A 22,500-nucleotide genomic window follows, 5' to 3' on the forward strand; every position below is an offset into this window, starting at 1 on the left:
TGGCCCCAGATAGAGACCTACCACCCAACACCTAAGCAGTTAGCACACAGAGTCGCACATAAACAGAATGTCTTCAAATACAAAATAGGCTTTTAAGTTTTATTCAATTCTTTTAGGAATTGCTTTGTATATTTTTATGTGTCGTGTGTGTGTTTGCATCACAAAGATCCACAGCTGACCACCATGTCAGCAATCTAACAAACTTGGTTAGGAAGTCACAAAGTGTGAAAGGGAGCTAGATCAGACCAAAGACGTGAACGGAAATCAGCATACAAGGATTAAACCGTCGTTCATTGAAGGAGAGAATGCTGCATTAGGAGGGCTTCACCTCCATTCTGAGGTGCAAAAACAACCCCCGTTTGGGTTGAGCCCCAGTGTCGCTCTGATCCACACTCAGAACCGGCTTGCGTGTGGCAAGATGGTGAGAACTACTGAGGGTGAACCGGTTTCACTCTGGGACTCTGAAAGGACCCCCTTGCTGACGCATCAGCCACAGGTTTGTCTTCCAACTTTCATCCTCTCGATGACTTGGTTTTCTTGCTCCTCCTTACTCAGGGTCTTTCGAATAATGGCCCTCCGCGACCTTCGGGATTGCAAACATGGCTCCTGAACGGCTGCTGCCGGTGGCCTTGTCGAAGCGGGTACTCGGCTCAGATCTTTTCCTGCATCCCGTCGTAAGAAAAGCACGTACCGCCACTTAACAGCAGGGTGACTGATGGTGTGACACGGGCATAATACCTCAGTTTCAACTGCTTGTCAGTGCGACGCTTAACTAATGGTCACTTGTCACCTTGCGCCGGCGCTCGCAACGTGTTTCTTTCTGTCCTTCTTTCTGAGAGGAGAGGAGGACAGGTGTTGGACACAGTCTCTCCCTCTTGTGCACACACTTGTACAGACCCACTACCAGCACCAACACAACTAAGGCACACACACACACACATTTACAGTCGCACACGTGCACACAGCTGTCAGGCCCCTCCTGGTGACCATCTGGCCATGATGTTAGCACACACACACACACCCCACTCCCCCTCCCTTTTCTTCTATTGTCGGAACACAAAATCTGTTTCATTTGACTATTTTAATTTTTTTTAACTCATAAAAAAAAATCTCTTGCATGTTTTGTCAAAACTGCATCTCACCTAATGCATCGAACTTCTCGGTTGTAGTTTGTAGTTTGGGACAATTTATTCATTTATTTTTATTATTTCTTTGGCCCGTGCGTCCGGTGTCGCTTTAACCGACTCCAGGAACATTCTCGAAAAAAGAAAAAAAAACAAACAGATTTTCAACCCAGATGATAGTCAGTTCTTTGTGACTCCATGTTTAACAGGACATTCCATCTTTATTCCTGTCATTCCGCGGTGCCAGAGCCCAGTGAGCTCCACCGGCTCTGCTCCTTGCTAATGGATGATGCGCCCCTTTGCTTTTTACATGATATTGGCAACACAAGCAGGCTTCTTTTTACTAGACTGTGGCTGGCAGCCACGCAAGAGCCCACCGGCAGCCAATGACACTCCAGTTGTCTGTCCTGACCAAGAGTTTTGGCCCCAGATAGAGACCTACCACCCAACACCTAAGCAGTTAGCACACAGAGTCGCACATAAACAGAATGTCTTCAAATACAAAATAGGCTTTTAAGTTTTATTCAATTCTTTTAGGAATTGCTTTGTATATTTTTATGTGTCGTGTGTGTGTTTGCATCACAAAGATCCACAGCTGACCACCATGTCAGCAATCTAACAAACTTGGTTAGGAAGTCACAAAGTGTGAAAGGGAGCTAGATCAGACCAAAGACGTGAACGGAAATCAGCATACAAGGATTAAACCGTCGTTCATTGAAGGAGAGAATGCTGCATTAGGAGGGCTTCACCTCCATTCTGAGGTGCAAAAACAACCCCCGTTTGGGTTGAGCCCCAGTGTCGCTCTGATCCACACTCAGAACCGGCTTGCGTGTGGCAAGATGGTGAGAACTACTGAGGGTGAACCGGTTTCACTCTGGGACTCTGAAAGGACCCCCTTGCTGACGCATCAGCCACAGGTTTGTCTTCCAACTTTCATCCTCTCGATGACTTGGTTTTCTTGCTCCTCCTTACTCAGGGTCTTTCGAATAATGGCCCTCCGCGACCTTCGGGATTGCAAACATGGCTCCTGAACGGCTGCTGCCGGTGGCCTTGTCGAAGCGGGTACTCGGCTCAGATCTTTTCCTGCATCCCGTCGTAAGAAAAGCACGTACCGCCACTTAACAGCAGGGTGACTGATGGTGTGACACGGGCATAATACCTCAGTTTCAACTGCTTGTCAGTGCGACGCTTAACTAATGGTCACTTGTCACCTTGCGCCGGCGCTCGCAACGTGTTTTCCTCTTTCCTGTTAACTAAGGCTGTTTAAATGGGTCCCATGTGGTGTACAAGGCCGTCACTTTGTGTGTCTTTCTTTTTGATTTTGTCAACCTGTGTGATTGAAATCGCTACTCTTGAGGTCCTGTACACTCCCCATTTTCCAGAATTATTTTGTTTCTTCCCGGACTCAAGTGCAAAGGTCATTGTTTGAATAATTATGTTAAGTGATGAGAATATAGTAAATTTGACTGATGCTTTCCCAGTGAAGAAAAGCGGTTGGGATTCAGAAGGTGGAGCTAAGACCTGGCTAAGGGTCTTGGCTCCAGCCTGAAAGAGATATTGTTGAGGTATGAGCACCCTCTGTGACATCATAAAAGGCAAAGATCCAGAAACCGTTCCTGAAAAGCAAGCGAAGGACGTAAATGATCTTCTTCCCTTTCACTGACAGGACAGCAGGAAATACTCTTGTAGCTGAGTGAATTTTGTACATTGTAGGACGTGAATATAGTTACACTTACACTTCAGTCACAGTCTCACTCTCACTGTAACCTGCGTGTTTTATTAAGGGGGTCTTTACCTTTTCTTAATGCAGACTGAGCAGCTCCTGCCCATAATCTCTGCTTAGTTTTAGTCTTAGTGTCTTTCCCCGGGTTTCTCTCTCACTCTCTGGTCTTTCTTTTTTCATGGCTTCTAGCTGAGCCCATGTTTTTGAGCAAGAGAGGGAGGGGGGAGGTTGGAGAGGGTGTGGGGGAAAGAGAGAGACTGATAGAGAGAGAGCGAGAGAGAGGGAGAGAGAGAGGGAGGGGGTGGATCTGTTGATTTACTAAAGACTCAAACATGACCAGCCTCCCCTCCCACACACCCACTCACTTCCTCACTCTCCTCATCTCTCTCTCTCTCTCTCTCTCTCTCTCGCTCGCCCTCTCGCTCTCTCTCTCTCTCTCTCTCTCTCCCCCACCCCCCCACACCCCACCCTCCTCCCCACCCCCCACCCCACCCCCTCCTGGCGTGATGGTACGGCTCCAGAAACAGGAAGGAGCCGCAGCTCTATAAATAGAGAGGAGCTGCTCAGCCAGGAACCACACACACACACACACACACACACACACACACACACACACACACACACACGTACGCAGAGGAGTCACACACACAGTTTACCCCATCTCTCATCCCCTCATTTTCTCTTTCGGCTGCTGCTCTGTTCCTCCCGCTCGTTTTTGACTCCTTCCTACTTACACTTTTCCCCCCGACCGAATTGTAAACACTCAGTCGCACAAACGCACGCCCACGTGCTTTGCAGAGACGTACATTCAAAAACGCTCACATGCTTGATCATGTGCACGCGCCCGGCTCTCGTAGACATTAAACCTTGTGTTAACACCCTCCTACTCCAGAGTCCTACCTTCATCTTTTTTTTTCTTCACTCCTCCTTGTTTCGTAAACATGCGCGGCGGCGACTTCACGTTGACTTCCACTCATCTTCTATTATTGCCGCACAGCCAACCCGCAGTCTTACACTCGGTGCCGACATAGCATAACACCGCACCTCAGATCACACTTCAAAATACTCCATACTCCAAACACCTTGAAGAAGTGATGTCGTTGCGTTGGCTAGAAACACATTTTGATTCTTACAATTGTGTGTGTGTGTGTGTGTGTGTGTGTGTGTGTGTGTCTGTGTGTGTCTGTGTGTCTGTGTGTGTGACTGTGCGTGTGTGGCGGGGGCGGAGAGGAAAAGTCTTGGTTTTTGTGCAGCCGCAAGGTCTTTCATGTCAGGTCAGCAGGTTTAAAAGTGCTGATGACAAACATATATGTGTACATGCACTCTTTTTTTCCTCCCCTTTCTATACACAAACATACACACACATACACACACCCATGGACGCCCAGGTCAAATATATATTGAGCCGCGATACAGCGCGACACAATGGTGTTTGTTCTGTTTGATTTAGTATTCAACTTTCCACAGTCCTTCCACACCGCACTGCTCGCACGCGCACGGCAACAACTTCGTTTTTCCGTCTGACTGCGTGTGGATTCTTTTCTCCACAGTACAAAGTGGAAATTTGACGCAGTATCTCTTAACTTACCTCGTACGCCCCGAGAAAAAGTGGCTCAAGCCAACTTGGAACCGTGTCAACGAGCCACCAAACACATTTACCATTGCTGATCGCAACAAAAATGTCTTTGTTTGCTGGGTGAAGAGTGCGAGAGAAAGAGAGAGTGAGCGAGGGAGAGTGCGAGAGAGGGATATTTAAAGTTTCGCCGTTGAAAAGATTAGCAGTGCATGTGTATACAGATCAGTGGTCTGTTAGCCCTGTGCACAGGAGGCAGACTGGCAGGCGCTCGCTGACACACAGAAAGTCATACACCCTTCTCTGGGACGGCAGCCAAAGGCTCCTTTTGTTTTTACCTTCCTCTTGTCACTCGGAGGTTTCTGTCCTTCGCTCCCACAGACTCTTTGTTTATGCGCTCGGCCCATCTATTGCCCAGCACGCCGAGATCTGGTCACGCAATCTAAACAGTGTCTTTGTAAAATGGCGGAATTCAGGAAGTAAAAAAAAAATTGACAGTCCTGAAATACCCGAAACAAATAAGAAACTGTCCGACGGAAGCGCAGGTCAGCCGTGGGTTTGGTCAGATGCTGCAAACTGTCTGAACCTCAGCTTCAAGACTCGGATTCAAACATTATTTTCTAATGTTAATGCATGTGAACAGACTAACCTGTGGTCCAAGGTACATCTTGGTCCAGAAGATGTTTCAGACATCTCTCAGACTGTTGATGTGATGATTTGATCAGGTGATTTGCTATGGTTCATTGTTGCATGTTGGTCTTGGGTCTTGAAACCACACTGGGAGACCACCTCATCCAGGAGGACTCGGCTCGCCCAACAAGGAAATGCCCTGTTGTCTTTGAACAAGGCCTCCTCAAGGTCTCAGTCATTCTGAATCTTAAATCACCCCTAGACCCTCATCTTTTGGAACCAAGGCCAAACTGCAGTCTTGGCTTCAGATTATTTATACTGAAACTTTTGCACTGACTCAATAAAAATAATAGTTTATTAGATATAAAAACAGATGTCCGACTATCACTGGTAGTCTGGAGTGAATCTACCATGACGCCACCAGACAGAAACCTTCCTATGGCTGGATTTACTTCACACATCCATCGCTGAAAGAGCTGTCGGAGACCCCCCGGCACCCCCACCCAGCCTAAAAAAGACCTTCTGTCTGTCACACTCTAGTACGGACCAATCAAATTTCCTTGCATACATTTTTGGGTATGCCGGTTGACACTGTCATCTATTCACTTTCTCAGTCGAAAAGAGATTTGAACCTTAGCAGTGGCACCTCAGAACAAACCTCCATGGTGGTTTGAGAGCTTTTCGGAACGTGTACTTCGTCTACCCCCCCCCCCCCCCCCCCTTCAGTTTAACCGTTGATAAGGACAGCCTCATTGTTCCATGTTGGAGACCCTCTGAACAAACAGCAGGTGGAGTCTCTTGCCAGAACTCTTGTCAGCGATATATTTTAACACACGCACGTAACTTCATTATTAAAGGGCTGTTTGTTTGAATGACTTATTTCACAGTCTGGTGAGCCGGACAGTAAACAAGCTAAACAACTGTGGCTGACATTTGTGAGTGTGTGCAACCCGTGTGTTACACACTCATTATAGTCAGCGCCACTGTTAGACATCCACTAAGAGTAATTGAGGAGTCACACCGAAGTCCTGCAAGCTAGTTTGTGATACTTGGGTCAGGACTCATCTCATCATCTTTCAGTCTTTTTAGCCGCTTTGGCTTTTCCAACAAGCAGTCCAGTAATTGTTCAATTACTCTCAAGCAGCTCCTATATGTTGCATTAACCCGCACCCCTCCCTTGAAAAGATGTATTTGCAGTGCAAAAAAAGAATCTGACTTTCACTTTTTGGAACTGAATCATTGATTCATGAAAAGGAAAAGAAAAACTTTGCAAAAAAGACACTTTGCTTATGAAGCCAAATACCCACCAGTGTCCCACGAGTCAGACCACGCTTGGACAAATATTTTAAAATGATCATCCAGTAAGAATTGGATCGTAAAAACAAATGGTCCTTTTTTCACGTCAACTTTCTTTTTGTTCCAACTTCCTGTTCATTGTTTTGGGGGAGGGTGGGGGGTGTTGATTTATGTGGTGAGGCCTGAACAGATTTCACACACATTGGCTTTTCCTGCACTTTCTGTGTCTGTGTTTGCATGTGTAAAAGCAACACACTATAATATAACTTGAGTAAAGCCGTGTTGTTTACCAGGTGGAGTGAAACCCTGGATTTGTAACAGCAGCAAACAGGCTGTAATTGTCACAACAACGACCGCACAACTACGCAACTTTAACTCAGTGTCAAAATGTGGTCAGGGTTGGTCACATCCATTAAGTCAGTATGTGATAGGAACACTTTCAATGGAGAGACCTTTCCTTTATGTCGCATATCAAGGTAAAGAACAGGGAAACAGTTGCGATTTTTAGGCCATATTGCCAAGCCTCACTGCACCTGCACATGTTTGTTTCGCTTGCCAAGTGCTGCTGATCCTCCTCCACTACCTGTGTGTGTCTGTGCGCGCGCGTGCCACGCGACATCTTTCCTTCCCTGTTATCGTCACGACTGTCAGCGCAGACAGCGGCGTGAGGAGACGCTACGGCAGCGTGGAAGGGAGGGATCAGGCGATGTTGCTACAGAAGCAAACATGTTTCAACACTTGCAGGTTAAGGCACCGCTGCACTGCGATGTTCTTTGGCGGCGATGTGGCGGTGTTTTTTTGCGTAAAAAAAACACACAAAAAAACATGTGCGGTGGCAGACATTTAAAAAAAAAGAAAAAAAAAGACGTACGCTGTTGAGATGTTCGAATCCGCGTTTTCAGGTCCTCAACTGTTTTAGCTGCTCTTATGATATCGAGACTGAATTTGATAGCGTGTGATGCTGCAACCTTTAAAGGGAAGGAGGGAGTAAAGAGGAGAGCAGAGTGGGGAGGAAGGAGGAGCAGGAGGAGGAGGAGGAGGAGGAGGAGGAGGAGGAGGAGGAGGAGGATGCGGCTCACAAAGCAGCAGAGCAGCAGGTTGCTATAACAACAGCACCTTAGTGGTTCCATCCCTGCCGCCCCTCTCCCTCTCTGATCGCCCTCTCATCATTTGCTCCCCGCTGTCATTTGGCGTGCTACGCCTTTCCATCAAGCCACCTATCTCCTCCTCCACTGTTCCTCACCCTCTTCTTCCTCCTCCTTTTTCTTCTCCTCTCACATTCTCTCAGCACCTCCACTCCAAAGACGACCCTCTGCCAGAAAAATGAATCTCTTCTTCTTCTCCTTCTTCTTCTTCTCCTTCTTCTTCTTCTTCTTCATGATAGTGTCTGTATGTATGTGTATTTGTCTAATTTTCAATGTTTGTGACAAAACTTTATTTTCTTGTTAAAAAAAAATAAATAAATAAGCGCCTTGTTTTTTGTTGTATTCCAGTGGAAAAACTGTAATAAAATTGTGGTTATAAAAATCTTCTTCTTCCTCCTAGTCCTGCTCCTCCTCCACCTCCTTCCCATCCTTCTCTTCCTCCTCCTTCTTCGTCCGCCCGTCTGTGCCACACATGCATGTGTCCCAGCTTGTGCGTGCGCGCGTGCGCCTTACCTTTGTCTCTCTGCATCTCCGTCACTGTCTGTCTCCCTCTGTCTGTTGCCGAGCCGACAGAGGAGCAGTCAGCAGGTGTTTATGTCAAAGAATACAGAGAGTGGCGGAGATGCGGGAGGTGCTGGTGGCGGCGGAGGGAGACTCACATGGCTCTCTCTCTCTCTATCTCTCTCTCTCTCTCGTTCCCGTTTCTCTCTGCCGCCGCCGTCTTTGCTCTTTTCCGTCCTCTCATCCTTTTCTTCTCCGGCGCTCTCCCCTCCTCTCGCTGCCCTCTCGAAGCACTCCCGCCTGATTAGACTACTTCACATTTCTTTGTCTCAGAACCCTCCATGTTTTTGTGTTCTTTTTTATGATTTCTCTCCTCCTCGCGACCAAACCTTCCTGAGCAATCACAAACACAAACCCGTGACTTTTTCTCTTTTTGTCAAAGGAACAAAAATATTTCCGCTCCCGGCCCTGCTCGCCGTCAGGTGCGTTATTGTGAAAGGTGCAATTACGCCGCTGATTGTACTAAGAGGCGCAAATGATCAATTAGCTGCAGTTCATGTTAAAGTAATGCGCTCCACCAGCTCGCAGACGTGTCATTGAGATCCCGGTGGCGCCCCCCTCAGGTGATGACACAACGCAGACAGGAAGCGCGCCGCTCCGTCTGTCTGAACTGATTCTTCCGTTTCTTTGTGTCTGTGTCCGTGTTCCAAAACTTAATCAACAATCTAACGTTGTGCCTTTTTTTTTCTTTTCTTTTACTCGTTTGAAAAGCCCCGGGAGCGCGTGCGTGCACAGGCGTGCGCACGTGGGAGGGGCGCTGTCGTTTTCACACCACCTGGGATATTCAGGGGGAGTTTTTATAGGTGGGCTCTGAAAGGCGAGTCTGTTATTACCAATATGAGTCACTGGTGTTTAAGGAAAGCCTGTAGCGCGCGCGCACACACACACACACACCTACACACACACACACACACACAACCAAAGCAGCGTGCAGAAGACCTGAATTATTTAAAGCCATTGATTGCAGGACCCCACACACACACAGACACACACACTGAGCAAGTGGAGCTGATGAAGTTGTGTCTTGACAGTGGAGATTTGTGTCTTCCTGTGTGTGTGTTGTTGTTTTTTTGCCGTTGTCTTGCTAATGGCTACACAAACACGGGGCTTGGAGTCATGCAAGAAACACACACGCCTTAGTTTGGGCTGTCAATACTAATAGTGTGTATCACGCCATAAAGATAATTAGGTTGACTGTCGGTCGCGGCGGAGAAGCGAGGGGGAAACCAAGCTGACAGCTCCACCCAGCACATGCACACACACACACACACACGCACTTGCGCGCACGCGCACACACACACACGCAAACATGCACACCAGTAGACCAAGAAAGTTGAAAAAAATGATAAATTGTCTGTTTTGGGTTGTGGTGTGCATGTTTTCTTGTGATGTCTGGTATGTGTTGTTGTGTGTGTGTGCGTGCGCGTGTGCGTATCTGTGTGTGCACTTGTGTGTGTGGCTGCCAAGTCGAGTAGATCCACCTCAGGGTCAGAATACAATCTGAATATATTTTGTCTACTGTTCCATCTGAATAACAAAGACTGGAGCGCACGTTCGCACACATCAGTCGTGCTTCCTGCGTGTGTGTGTTTGTGTTCGCGTGTGCGTGTCTCGGAACAGCTGACAGCTGAATGCGTGGATTTTACAAAACGTTTTCCCGGCTCCTCTTCTCAGAAGACTCTTTCATTTTTCAGGACGCTGGTGTTGTAAAACCTGAAAACGTCTCCAGTCAATGAGCGTGTGTGGGACTCAAGAATTCCTGCTTACGATTTGAGTCGTCAGGACGGGAGGTTGAACTGCAAACGGGCTTTTAGTGGCAATTTCATGTACCTTGTTTAGAGCGTTGCAACAGCTTATATTCCTTGTCTTTGTAAATTTATACCATAGCACCTGCAGATTGTGTCTTATGTCTCTGATTTGGGGGTTGATGAAGAATGAAATTACTGTGTAATATATTTGCTTAGAGAAACACCTTTGTTCTGTCAGTCATCCATTTTTAGTTTCTTCTCAAAATAAGGTCTTAATCACTTTACGACACGAAACCCAAAAACACAATCAGAAAATGACTTCATTAAATGAAGACATTTCCGCTTTTGAACAATGTGCACAGATTTCTAACTAAATGAAATGAATCTCAACCCATTCAATAATAAAACTAAAACAAAGCAAACACATTTTTCAAGGGCACCCAGATTTAAGATTAAATCTAAGTGCAATTAGGCACCAATTAGGTTTTAGTAATATTTTTGCAAGGGATAAATTGCAACCTAAATGACCTGAATTTGGGTCAGAGCAGAAAGTTTCCATTTGTGAAGGTTCCAACTTCACATCCATCATTGTATTAGCAACAGATCTATCTATGCCAACCTAACTGGCGTTTGGGTTTTTACAGTTTCTTTATTGCACAGCACCGATGAAACGGTTGCAAAGGACAAATCCAAGTTTCACACCTCGCCTCGGTATTTTCCGCTCGCTGTTCCTCCCTCCGCCCCTCCACTCCGGTCCAGTGCGTGTCTATGATAGTGATTACCTTTAACTGCCACCTAGCATTAGTTAGGACCCGGTCGTTATCTACTCTCTAAAGCCCTCAACTAAAACGAGGACAGACAACTTATAGGAGGGCCAAAGATGAGGTTTAGATCTCCGAGTCCCTCCTCCTTCAAGCCCTTCCCTTCAATCCGTTCCCTCTCTCCGCCTGAGCGTTTCACGACTCTGATTCTGAAAGAGCGGTTGATGTGAATATCAGATTTGTAAATATTTACAAATCACCAGTGAAAGACGGTGTGAAAGCGTCACCTTCCAACAGATTTAATCTTAAAGATTAAAACAAAATGAGGAATTTATTCTGATCTGCTATTTTACTGAGCCTTTCGGCTTGTGCGCCATGTGTTGTGTGTCATTGTAACAGTATTATTCTCAGCCGGACTGAAGCTTCTCCTGCTGCATGATTGATTTGTCTCGATGACTTTGAGCACACCTCTCCCATTCTCACGACACTTCTTGATTTGTATAGAGAGAAAGCAGCCTCTTACTTTATCGATCTGTCCTCCTCATATTGCCTCCATTTTTTCGTCCCCTGAAGACCGCAGTCAAGTTCTCGTTCTGTTCTTTTTCACTCCACACCCTGATCAGTTTTTTGTTTTTCCTCCCCTATGTGTGTCACAGCTCCAGGAGACGGTCAAGAGGAAGCTGGACAGCGCCAGATCGCCGCTCAACGGCGAGCAGAACGGCATCTGCGACGGCGGCGGCTACTCACCGAGCAAACGGGTACGGAAGGACGGCTGTCTGGACCCTCTGGGGGGCCTCCCCAACAGCAATGTACCGCCCATCTCTCCGCTGCACCACCCAATGGACATCAAGCCCATCATCGGTGGGCCCAACACGTCCGGGGGCAACAACAACGCCGCCAACGGCAACCATGTGGGCCCGGTGGCCGACGAGTTGGCCAAGAACGACATGAAGCTGAACGGCTCGCTGGACCTGGAGGACAGTTTCAGCCTCCTCAAGGACCTGAAGCAGGAGCCACTGGACGACGGCGGCGGCATGGAGTCCTCGGACCCGCAGTCGCTGTCCAACCAGAACAAGCTCTTCTCGGACATCAACCTCAACGACCAGGAGTGGCAGGAGCTGATCGACGAGCTGGCCAACACGGTGCCCGAGGACGACATGCACGATCTCTTCAACGAGGACTTTGAGGACAAGAAGGAGGCCGAGTTCGGCCGGCCCCCCAACAATCAGACGCCGGGACCGCAGGAAGCCGCGGGTACTGCAACGGCAGTGGCGGCACCGACCCAACCGGCGTTGGCTCCCCCTCCTACCCAGCCGCCGCAGGGTCAGCAGGTTTCGATGGGCTCCCCACAGGTAAGTACCGCAGGGAACGTGACAACTGGCAGCGGGTTGATTGTTCCCACACTGGTGATATATCAGGGAGAAGAAAATCGCCTCATGGTTTTGTGCTCTTAACTTGGACCTTAAACCAGAGAAGCAATTTAAAACACACACAAAAAAAAACAACTTCATAACATGTTGAAGTATGGCTTGCTGTGAGCACTTCTGAGGAGGGAAAAAAAGGTTTATCGATCCACCGTGTCTTTCAGGAAGCCACCACCAGCTGTGTTGTTGTTAGCTTGCCGGTCACTGCCAATGAGTCCTGCCACAATAACCACAGATGGGTTTTTTTTTTTCTTCCCCCCCTGTTAGTCAGACAGGACACAGTGTCAGATGGCAAAGCTTTAAGAGTTGTGCTCGACATTCTTTCAGGTCAGGGTTATCAAACTCATTTCACTCTCGTTCCACGTCAGCATCGTGGTGGCCCTCAAAGGGCGGCAGCATAAACATAATCACGCCTTCAACTGTTTAGGATGATGATATTTTCCTAGTTAACAATGTTGTATATGAATTTGTGTCAATGCAAAAATATAAGCACATATGTCTACGACCCCACTCCTTTTGTTGGGTCACATTAAGAAACCAGCATTACTCCATCAGTCAATGATCTCGGCATTGTGAGAGGAGGAGTTAATGGTCAGTTTACATGGACTTTTATTTTGAACCAGTCATACAGCTTTAAAGCGTTGGCCTAACTCATAAATTAAAATAGTAAGCCAACTTGACCCGTGGACAACCTGAGCTCCAGTATATCCAGCTCAGTGGTCTAGTGGTAGAGTGCCCATCCTGAGACTGGTAGGTTGTGGGTTTCGATCCCCTGCTGGGTTGTACCAAAGACTATGAAAATGGTACCCAGTGCCACTCAGTATCCAGGGTTGGACTACAGTATAGTAGTATTTTAACTTTTCAAATCTGAAGTCTAGCTAACCTCTCCCGATTTCATTCTTATGAGCACTTCATTCCTGAATTTCTTTTGTTCCCCCTCAGGTCCGCCCATCGTCCTCGGGCCCTCAGTTCGCCACGACGGCCAACGGCACGCCGCCGCAGCAGCCTCTGCAGCAGTCTCCGGCGGTGGCAATGGCGTCGGGCTCACCACTGCACAACTGCGTGGCCCGCTCCCCGCAGACGCCCACGCAGGCGCAGACACAGGCGGTCTCCCGGCCCGGGAACGGCTACATGATGAACCCGGGTCCTGGGGTGAGTCAAGCGGGCACAGGCCCAGGAGCGCCCGGGGTACCCTCTGGAGGTCAACCCGTGGGGCCGGTCACACCTGAACTCTCTCCGGCCGAGCAGCTGAAGGCCATGGCCCAGCAACGTGCCAAGCTGCTGCAGCAGAAGCAACAGCAGCAGCAGCAGCAGGCGGCGAGTTGGTCCCCAGCGGGCGCTCCCACCAGCCCGTACAACTCTGGTCCCTTTAACCAAGACAAACCCAATAGCCCCATGATGTACCCACCGCAAGCCTTTAACACACCGCAGGGTCCTTTAGTGGCGGGCATGACAGCCAACAACGGGCCCAAAGCCCCAATGAACAACTACCTCCCTCACAACCACATGGGCATGATGGGCCAGCAGCAGCAGCAGCAGCAGCAGCAGCAGCAGCCGCCGCCGAGCGGCATCAACCCCAATGCCCTGACTAAGCAGCAGCAGCAGACAGCCGCCATGCTGTCCTACAACAACACCAAACCTCTGAGCCACTTCAGCGGCGGTGGCGGAGGAGGAGGCGGCGTGGACCACCTGGGCCAGAGGATGACTCCGCCCATGGGAGGGAACAGCCAGGTGAAGAACCCCATGATGCCTCCCTACATGGGAGGTGGCGTCCAAGGCGCCGGTCCGGGCCACACCCAAGGGCCCATCCCGGGACAGACGGCCCACCTGAGTGACGAGCAGAAGAGGATGTTGCTGATGAAGCAGAAGGTGTTGAACCAGAACCTGCCCTACGGCGCCATGCAACCCCATGGACAGGTAGGTGTTTTTAACCACATCTCTTGGGGAGCAGTTGGGGATTGTGATAAGGGCATTGTGGACACCCTGCATAACATCTGCTGTACACTTGAGTTGGTCGGTATTTGATGCTTTTGTTTGACAATCATTGCTTTTCATTCGGTGGAGCAGCCTTTTACGTTTACTGGTCCAGTGTGTAAAATTTGGCATGATTTATGATTTTTATATTGGTAAAAGCACAATATTCTGCCCATATATATGTATATACATATATACATATACATACATACATATTGCACTGCGCCATATTTCTAAGAAAGCTGGGGTGGACAATCCAGCTTAGGGGGAACACTTGCGTCTTCCAATAACAAACCAAAGAAGTAGAAGGTGAACGAGGTACCCAAGTTTGTGTGCGCAGGTTAACATAGTTCACTGGCAAGCTGGGAAGAGGGAGGGGAAGTGTTGCAATCTCAAATGTAACCACTTGATTTTGCTGTTCTTCTCAAATTCTTCAAATATTACACACTGAACCTTTAAGGGTCCAAAAAAATGCTTGTAATTGTTTTACAGAACATAGCCGTGTATTTCAGCATTTTGCTTAAAGCCTCCTTCCAAAACGTATTTTTCTTTTTGAGATCTTGCTAAAAGTGCCGCTTCTCTGTAACCTTTTACTAGTTTGTTTAACTGGGGCGTCATCAGCACAGAGGTGGAAACGATGAAGCCGTGAGGAGATCTCAGAGAGGATAGGAGGCATCTGGTGGTGTTGGTGGTCCTCTGTGACATCACAAAAAAACTAGCTGTGTCTTAGCGCAAAACGCAACAGAAGTAAAGATTGGACTTCTCTTATATCTGGGGGTGGGATGTTGCCAGCATCAGAAGACAAAATATGTTTTTTCATCCGTCTGAAAACTCTGAGGGGATTTTGCATCGCGTGAGACCTTAAAGATGATCGTCAGCCTTCAGTTGGAAAGTCAAAATCTTAGGGTGTGGTTGTTTTAAACGGCGGCCAACCCCACCACATGCAGGTTTTTGGCTTATTAATCCTGCAAATTTTTTTCTGGAGCGGGGAAGAAAAAAAATTTTTTTTAATCTGTTGCAACAGAACCTCCGCCCGCCAGCAGTGAACAGTGTAAACACTCTCTGGGGGTTTTTCGGCTCTTGAAGGTAAAATGGCGGGAGTCGCCTGAGCAACGAGCCGGGAGCAGGAATAGGAAAATGGCCTGTCGAAAGTGTATTGATGCCTCTGCAACACTGATGGCCTCCCACCCCCTCCACTCCCGGAGCGCGCGCGCACACACACACACACGCCACGCCGATACAGCAACACTAAACGGCTTCTTAGCTCATATCCCCAATCTGTCAGCGCTGACTGATGGCCGAGATGGCAACGCTAAGCCGGCCTCGCTGCCGTCGTTACGGAGAGCCCACCTCGGGCACTTTGTCTCCCACGAGTCTCCGCTGCTGCCGCTGCCGCCCGCCACCGCTGCTGCTGCTAACACTGCTGGCCGCCTGCGTCAGGTGTCTTTAATAAGCCACCGGACGGAGATGCGGAGCTCCGGTGTGGGTGGACAAATAAACGAGTGAAGGCTCGCGTTTTTTTTTCTCTCCTCGTGGCTCATTATCGCGGCCGAGAGCTCGTTAGCCCGTCCTCGCCGAGGACGCACTCGTCAGCGCCGCTTCCCTCCACCTTCATCTTCTCCTCCGCGTGCCGCTCACTCACTCGCTCACTCGCTCACTCCTCCCCTCCCCTGCGTTCACGATGTGGCCGGGCTAAAGTCACCTCCTCTCCCCCTCCCCCCTCCACCCCTCTGGTGATCTCTACATCCTCCCTCCTCCCCCCCACCCCCACCCCTCCCTCTCATGCTCCCTCTGCCAGAGACACTCAGCACCAATAAAGGAGCAGATTTATTAATATGGGGCCTTTGTGGCTGCTGCCTGGAGGGTTGTGTGTTTGTGTGCGTAAGCGGGGTTGAGTGCGAGTCCGCGCACATGTATGTTTGTGTGTTTCACAGATCTGCCGGTGGTGGTGAAGGAGTGGTGGGGGGGGGGAGAGATTTATTTGAGTGAGCAGAGGAGAACTGGAGATGGGGAGGGGAGGGAGGAGGGAGTGAGGAAGGGAGTGATGAGGGGAGGGGGATGTGCCGGGAAGGCAGCAGCAGGAGAGGGGGAAAAAAAAAACAGGAAAAAGGCAAATGCAGAAAAGAGAGATTTATTGTGGAGCGAGGATGGAGCATATTAAGAAGAGACTCAAGGGCCTGGGGAGAGGAATAAGTGAGCGGTGCAGAATAAAGTGCCCGGGGTGTGAAACGCTCTCTCTTTTACGTGCATCAAGTTTAATTGTATGGGCTGTAAGCACGGCGACGTCTCCTGCTCAACAATCGCACAATAAAATGAGCAGATCAGCCGCGAATGGAAAACAGACATGACGGCTCCTCTCGTTTTGTTGTTTCCCTTAATGGAATTAAAGACGCAGGAAGTAGGAACACGTTGAGACGTTGCTGGTGTTCCAGTCGCCCTCGCCGTTTAAATTGGTTACGGACCTGCGACCTGGGACAAAACTGGCTCTGACAGCAGCGATGTGCCCACATTAGAGGGCAAATGTTTACAGGAAGTGGAAATCCAATAGTGAGGTCATATTTTATTGATAGACGGTCGGTGTGACTGAGGCCTGGTTTGAAAGAAAAAAAAAAAAAAAAAAAAAAAAAACATTCCAGAAATGGCTGAATGAGTTAGTGGTGTCGGCGAGTCACTGAAACAGACAGTCGGCTTCGCCAGATCGCAGAAGTGAGCCAACACATTTACATGTTGATGGGAAAATATTAATAATCTCAGAATCACAAGCGCCATGGTAGCAACTCCTCCCACTTGCTCGCGGCTATTTGACGGAAGCTAACGCACGCCGGTGGAGTCGAGCTCCGCAAATGTTTGAGCCGCCCTCGAGCATTTGTGGTTCTCACCAGCACCAAAAGGCCGTTGCACTGGTGGCAGAAGGACGTCGAGGGAAATATTTGCTGCAAGTGGAAATTCAATTGTTTTGGCCTTTTTTCATTTTTTTACAATTTGAATTGTTAGATGAGACGCAAACTCAGTGTACCTGCACCTCCTACCGCTGCAAAACTAACCTCACCTCACAACTCGTCTGAAAAAGAGAAAGCAGTCCGTGGTGGTTATCCGTAAACCAGGAGAACCTCCGGCGAAAAAACATACAAATTTCTTGTAAGTCCAAAGGGCCCCACTTACCTCAAGCTCGCCTTCCTTTGAGAGGTAAAAAAAACAAAGTTTCGTACGCTGCAACTTCACTTTGCCCGGCCTGGCAAAGATTCTATCAGAGAGAACGGAGACTAATGGGGTTTAGTCTTTTTGTTTTGTGAGCTCTGTGAATGATGAGTGGCTGCTCTGACCGGCAGAGCCAGCCAGTAGGCAGCACCACGGAACAGAACAGGTGAACCACTGTTGTTGGCACCTGCGCAGAACAAGGAAGCAAAAGAAAACTGGCAACAAAAAAAAATGCTTGATGAGTTTGAATGAACTTCATTGCTGGTATTTTAGCAGCAGAGGGCCGTATTCAGCACCATTTTGTCGGCCTAATAAGGTTTTGGCAATCGGCTCTTAAGAATTCCAGTTCTTCAGACCATCTGTGCCCAAACTGTGGGCGCTTTGGACCTCAAAGCTGTAAAAAATTAAAAAAGAAAGACAGAAAAAATGGAAAGAAATTCTTCAGTATGTCAAGGTGAGAAATCTTGAAAATTCTGACAACATATGGCAGCTTCACCACACGGAGGGGTTGCTACAGAAACACGGCAAATTGAATTTTAGAGCTTTAATTTCCCGACTAATTGGAGGATTAACCAGAGATCCTGTTCTAAGAAGAGCCGGGTAGTAAAGGAGCGTTCCGTCACAGATCTCATCATGATTCATTGCCACTATTTCAACATCGTCCCAGTCTGCCGCCGCAAACCTGTTAGCCTGTCGCTGTGTGTTGTGTTTACAGCTCAGCTTTCAATGCTTGCCGCTTCCGCCTTCGTCTAGCAGTCCTCCTTCCCTTATTGCAGTCAATCATCTCTTGTTGAAAAAAAAAATATTGGTTAATGTAACCGATGCATAACTAACGAACAACGCAAAATCTTGCATTAACTCATTAAAGTTAACGATAACGATACACAACCTTATTCTTCCTAGCCTGACTCCCAATTTAAAAAAAAAAAAAATGATGCAGAATATTTTTGAACAGGAAAACCTTTTTCAGATTTCTTTTTTTAAAGAGTTATTTTTATTTTTATTTTCCTCTTTTATGAACAGAAGTTTTGATCAGTGAACAATCAGATTGATTAGCCTCTCAGAGCTAAATCTCTTAATACTGGAGAAATCAAAGTTGGATACAAAGATCACACATTAAAATCTACTTTTCCTCCAATTTGTTCACAGCCTCCTGCAAAACATCTGGTTGAAATTTTTTTGCTTAAAAAAACAAAGTCCTTGTTGGACCCTCTCCAAATTAGAGCCAGCTAAAAGAAGAACTTGCGTCAACGGACTAAAGAGACACATTATTGTCAGAAAACTGAGATTGCCAAAGGGAATTTTCCACAACGCGGAAGGTGAGCAGATGCTCGCTGCGCGCTCGACTCTTCTGTTTCCAGTCTGCCTTCGCAAACGTCTGCATTAGCCTATGGCCTAGCCCGCGCTCGACTCTGCGTCTGCGTGTGTTGTCTCACAGGTGGTGCTTCAAAGCGGATGCGGCGGCTGCAGCGCGTAGGCTAATCCGGTTAGCAGCTGCTGTGTGTGTGTGTGTGTGTGTGTGTGTGTGTTGGGGGTAGGGGAAGGGTCTTCAGCTCAGCCTCGCAACTCAAAAAGCTCGTTAGTCGAGCTTTAATTGTTGCTCCCTCACTTTGCATCTAGCCGCCGCGCTAATTTATGCCCCGCCGTCGCTGGGCGGCGGAGGCGGAGGCGGCACGTGGGCGCGCACGGATCGGTGGAACGTCGGACGTCCTGATTGGTCGGCGAGTGACAGATGATGCGGCCCTGTCTCGCGTGTGCCTGTCTATGAGCGCAAGAGAGAGAGAGAGAGAGAGAGGGGAGGGCGAAAAGACAGAGCGATTGCCAGACAGATGTGGCTCGATGCGCGAGTGTGACGCCAGCAGGGCGGCGCTCCGCTCTTATTAGAGCGATGATTGGATGGAGATGGAGTGACAGCTCTTGGCTGCCGAGGAGGATCTCTGATGTGGGCCTGATGAACCGGGGAGAGAGCTTTGCTTGGTTGGTTGTTTGGTTGCATGTGCGTGCGTGCGTGCGTGCGTGCGTGTGCGTGTGTGTGTGTGTGTGTGTGTGTGTGTGTGTGTGTGTGTGAGAGCACCGTGTGCAGGAGAACACACAGCGACTGCAGTGCACCAAGGAGCAGATGCCAGGGCTAATAACCCTGTGAGTCACGACACCAGCTCCCTGTCACATCCACACACACACACACACACACACACACACACACACACACACACACACACACACACACACACGCACACGCTTCAGCAAATAATAAAACGTGTTGGACAATGACCTGTAGCCCCTCCCCCTCTCTCTTTGAGGAACACCCCCCCCCCTGCTCCCCACCACCACCACCCATCATCCTCTTTCTTCATCCATTTCTCCATCCTCTTCCTGACCTCCACAAGGTCTCAGAGGTGGCGCCACACACACACACACACACACACACACACACAGATGCACTAACACACACACACAGATGCACTAACGCATGCACGTGCCCGCGCACGCACACATACACACACACACGTGGAGAGAGACCTAGCTTCCTATTGGTTCCCCAGTTCCAACCCCCAGCCTTGAGCAGTTTTCTTTAAATATAAACAGCATTAATATTAGCAAGGATTGGCTAAAACGGCCAATATTTCAGTTTGGAAAAACACTAAATGATTAATATATCATCTAAATCTAATTCTAAATACGCGACATAAACACAATACCAAAAGCGTCGGTGCATGTCGATTCATTTTAGCCGTTTAGCTCGATCACTTTAGCAGGATTTTCCTCTTTAGTCTGAAGCTCAGCATATTTTTTTGGATTGTTTGTAGCCATCATATGTTTTTTTTTATGATGATGATGATGATGATGATGATGATAATTTCATTCCAGTCATTGTTGCCGCTGAAATGGTCAGATTTCAAAGGCAGACACGGTGGGACTGAGTGCCTGGATATTTTGTTTTTTTTGTTGATTTGTTTGCTTGTTTTTTGAGGTGAAGAGAAGGTATGTCACCCACGGGAGGCTGGTTAGCAGTGGGAGGACTGGATGGAGGGGGGAGGACGGGTGAGGACGGCGTCGCCTCACGACGCTCACCTATTTCTCTCATATTACCTCCCCTCTATCTCCCCCTCCCCCCTCACTCCCTCCCTCCCTCCTGCACTGAACACACATTTTATCTGCTCGCCGCCCATCAAGCTCTCTCTCTCTCTGTTTCTCTCTCTCTCTCTCCCTCTCTCTCTCTCTCTCTCTCTCTCTCTCTCTCTCTCTCTGTTTCTCTCTCCCTCTCTCTCTCTCTCTGTTTCTCTCTCTCTCTGTTTCTCTCTCTCTCCCTCTCTCTCTCTCTCTCTCTGTTTCTCTCTCCCTCTCTCTCTCGCTCTCCCTCTGTCTCTCTCTCTGTCTCTCTCTCTGTCACTCTCTCTCTCTCTCTCTCTCTCTGTTTCTCTCCCTCTCTCTCTCCCTCTCTCTCTCTCTCTCTCTCTCTCTCTCTCTCTCTTGACACAAGCACTGAGTGAATATTGCTCACTCTCCCATCTCTCTCTCCCTCCCTTCCTCTCTCAGAGGCACACGTGTCAGGGCTTGAGCTGAGCTGCTCTCAGATCCTGTAGAGAGCCTCTGAAGATGGTGGTGGGTGTGTTGGTGCTGGGGGGGGGGGGGGGGGGGTTGCAGGTTGTGTGGGGGAGGGGGGAGCGAGGAGGAGGAGGGTGGCAGGCAGGGGTGGAGACTTCTGTGTTCCAGTGTGCATTCTGCTCTCTCTCTCTCTCCCCTTTGCTCCTCTGTTTTCTTCCTCCTGCTATCACTCCATCTCATCCCCTTCCTCCCCCCTCAAATGCATCTCCCCACCCTCCTCCTCCCCATCCTCCCCCACCCACCCCGACCCCCATGTTCTCCTGCTGTCCATTTTATCGTCCCTGCTCTCTTTTCTCCCTCCATCCATCCCTCTCTCCCTCCCTCTTTCCACCTCCTTCCTGTCTCCTTAGCCACGCTTCCTCTCCTGCCCTCAGAGGGGGAGGGAGGAGCGCTGAGCAGCACTTCACCACCGGTGATCAATAATGTGTGGGGATGTGTGTCCGGTATCGCTGGTGTGCGTTGCTAGCGTGTACGCGTGGCTCACGCGCACATGCGTGTGTGTGTGTGTGTGTGTGTGTACTGCGTTTCCAGTCGTTTGGACAGTGCAGTGTTAGCGTGTTGCCGGGAACGGCGGTGGGACTGGGGCCTCGAAGGGAGACGGCTGTTGAAGGTGAGCTGAGGGAGGAAGCTAAAGCTAGCAAGTAGCAGCAGGACGTAGCAGGAAGTAGCAGGAAGCAGCCTGCAGGTCCCTGCACCCCCGACCAGTGCCGCTAAAGACGCGAGGAAATTCAATCAGTTTCACTTTGGAGCAGGCGTTGGCAAACTATGGCCCGGGGACCCATATGCGGCCCGTTAAGCTTTTTGAATCCAGCCCGCAGAACTTGAAGAAATGATCTTAATAGTAAGTAAGCCATAACATAGCTGTATGTCAATCATTTTTTCAGTGTTTTAAAAGTCATTTCAATAAAGAGCTAAATACTGCGTGGCAACTTGTCGTGCCTGCGATCACATGGCCGCGGTGACGCCCAGAATCCAGCAGGTGGCAGGAAGTCAAGTGCGGCTCTGAGACGCCGTCACCGGAGGAAGATATAAGCAAACGATCAATATGTGTGTGTTGAAACAGGAGGAGTCAGTCAGTGGAGCTGCTTCTCCTGCATCCTGACATCTGACTGTGCCATTGAAACCGCGCCTGCGGCTTTCTGATGTTTTGAATTGTTCTTTGACACCACTTCTGACTGTATTCTACAGGCCACTGCCTTCCTTTACAGGACAGACTTGCAAAAGAGACATTTGCTCTGAATTTAATGCCTTTTTGGTTGAATAAAGTTTTGTTTTGTGTTGGTACTTGGGAAATGAGAGGTAACGGACCCAATCAGGCAAATGAGTCATCCAGGGCAGAGAGGTAATAAACTCGATCGTAGCAGAGGAAGAAACTACCTCAGTGTAGCAAAGCAAAGGAACGTATTTATTTCAAACACTACATCATATATTTATTTACACAATCTAAATAATCTTTCCTCCCAAACGATGGGCAATCGAACATCAGTGCAGAGCCAAAGTCTGACGATGTGGCCACAACACACATTATCTGGCTCATCCCAGACGTAAACACACTCACACAAAACAGGGGGGATGGAGGGCGGGAAGGAGGGCGGGAGGGAGGGCGGGAGGGAGAGCAATTTAGCGGCCGGCCTCTTGTATTTCTCTCCTATTGTGCATGGCAATCTGGGGCCGCTCGATGAAAACCCCGAGTCGGATTGATTGGAGCGAAACGTAAACAAGGAGACAACGGTTCTG

The 22,500-nt window shown here is 48.8% G+C and overlaps 1 protein-coding gene across 1 annotated transcript in view; it reads left to right on the forward strand.

The window, feature by feature from the left end:
• The window catches only part of maml3 (mastermind-like transcriptional coactivator 3), a 101,377-nt gene that overhangs the window by 36,469 nt on the left and 42,408 nt on the right, over positions 1 to 22,500 (forward strand). Inside the window, exons 2-3 of the mRNA XM_076036397.1 lie at positions 11,218 to 11,913; positions 12,928 to 13,902. Coding sequence (XP_075892512.1) covers positions 11,218 to 11,913; positions 12,928 to 13,902 — 1,671 coding nt within the window. The remainder of the gene's footprint in view (positions 1 to 11,217; positions 11,914 to 12,927; positions 13,903 to 22,500) is intronic.

This window comes from Nelusetta ayraudi, unplaced genomic scaffold (genome assembly GCF_046127955.1).
Source record: "Nelusetta ayraudi isolate G7.1 ecotype Tasmania unplaced genomic scaffold, CSIRO-AGI_Nayr_v1 ptg000004l, whole genome shotgun sequence".
NCBI classification, from domain to species: Eukaryota; Metazoa; Chordata; class Actinopteri; order Tetraodontiformes; family Monacanthidae; genus Nelusetta; species Nelusetta ayraudi.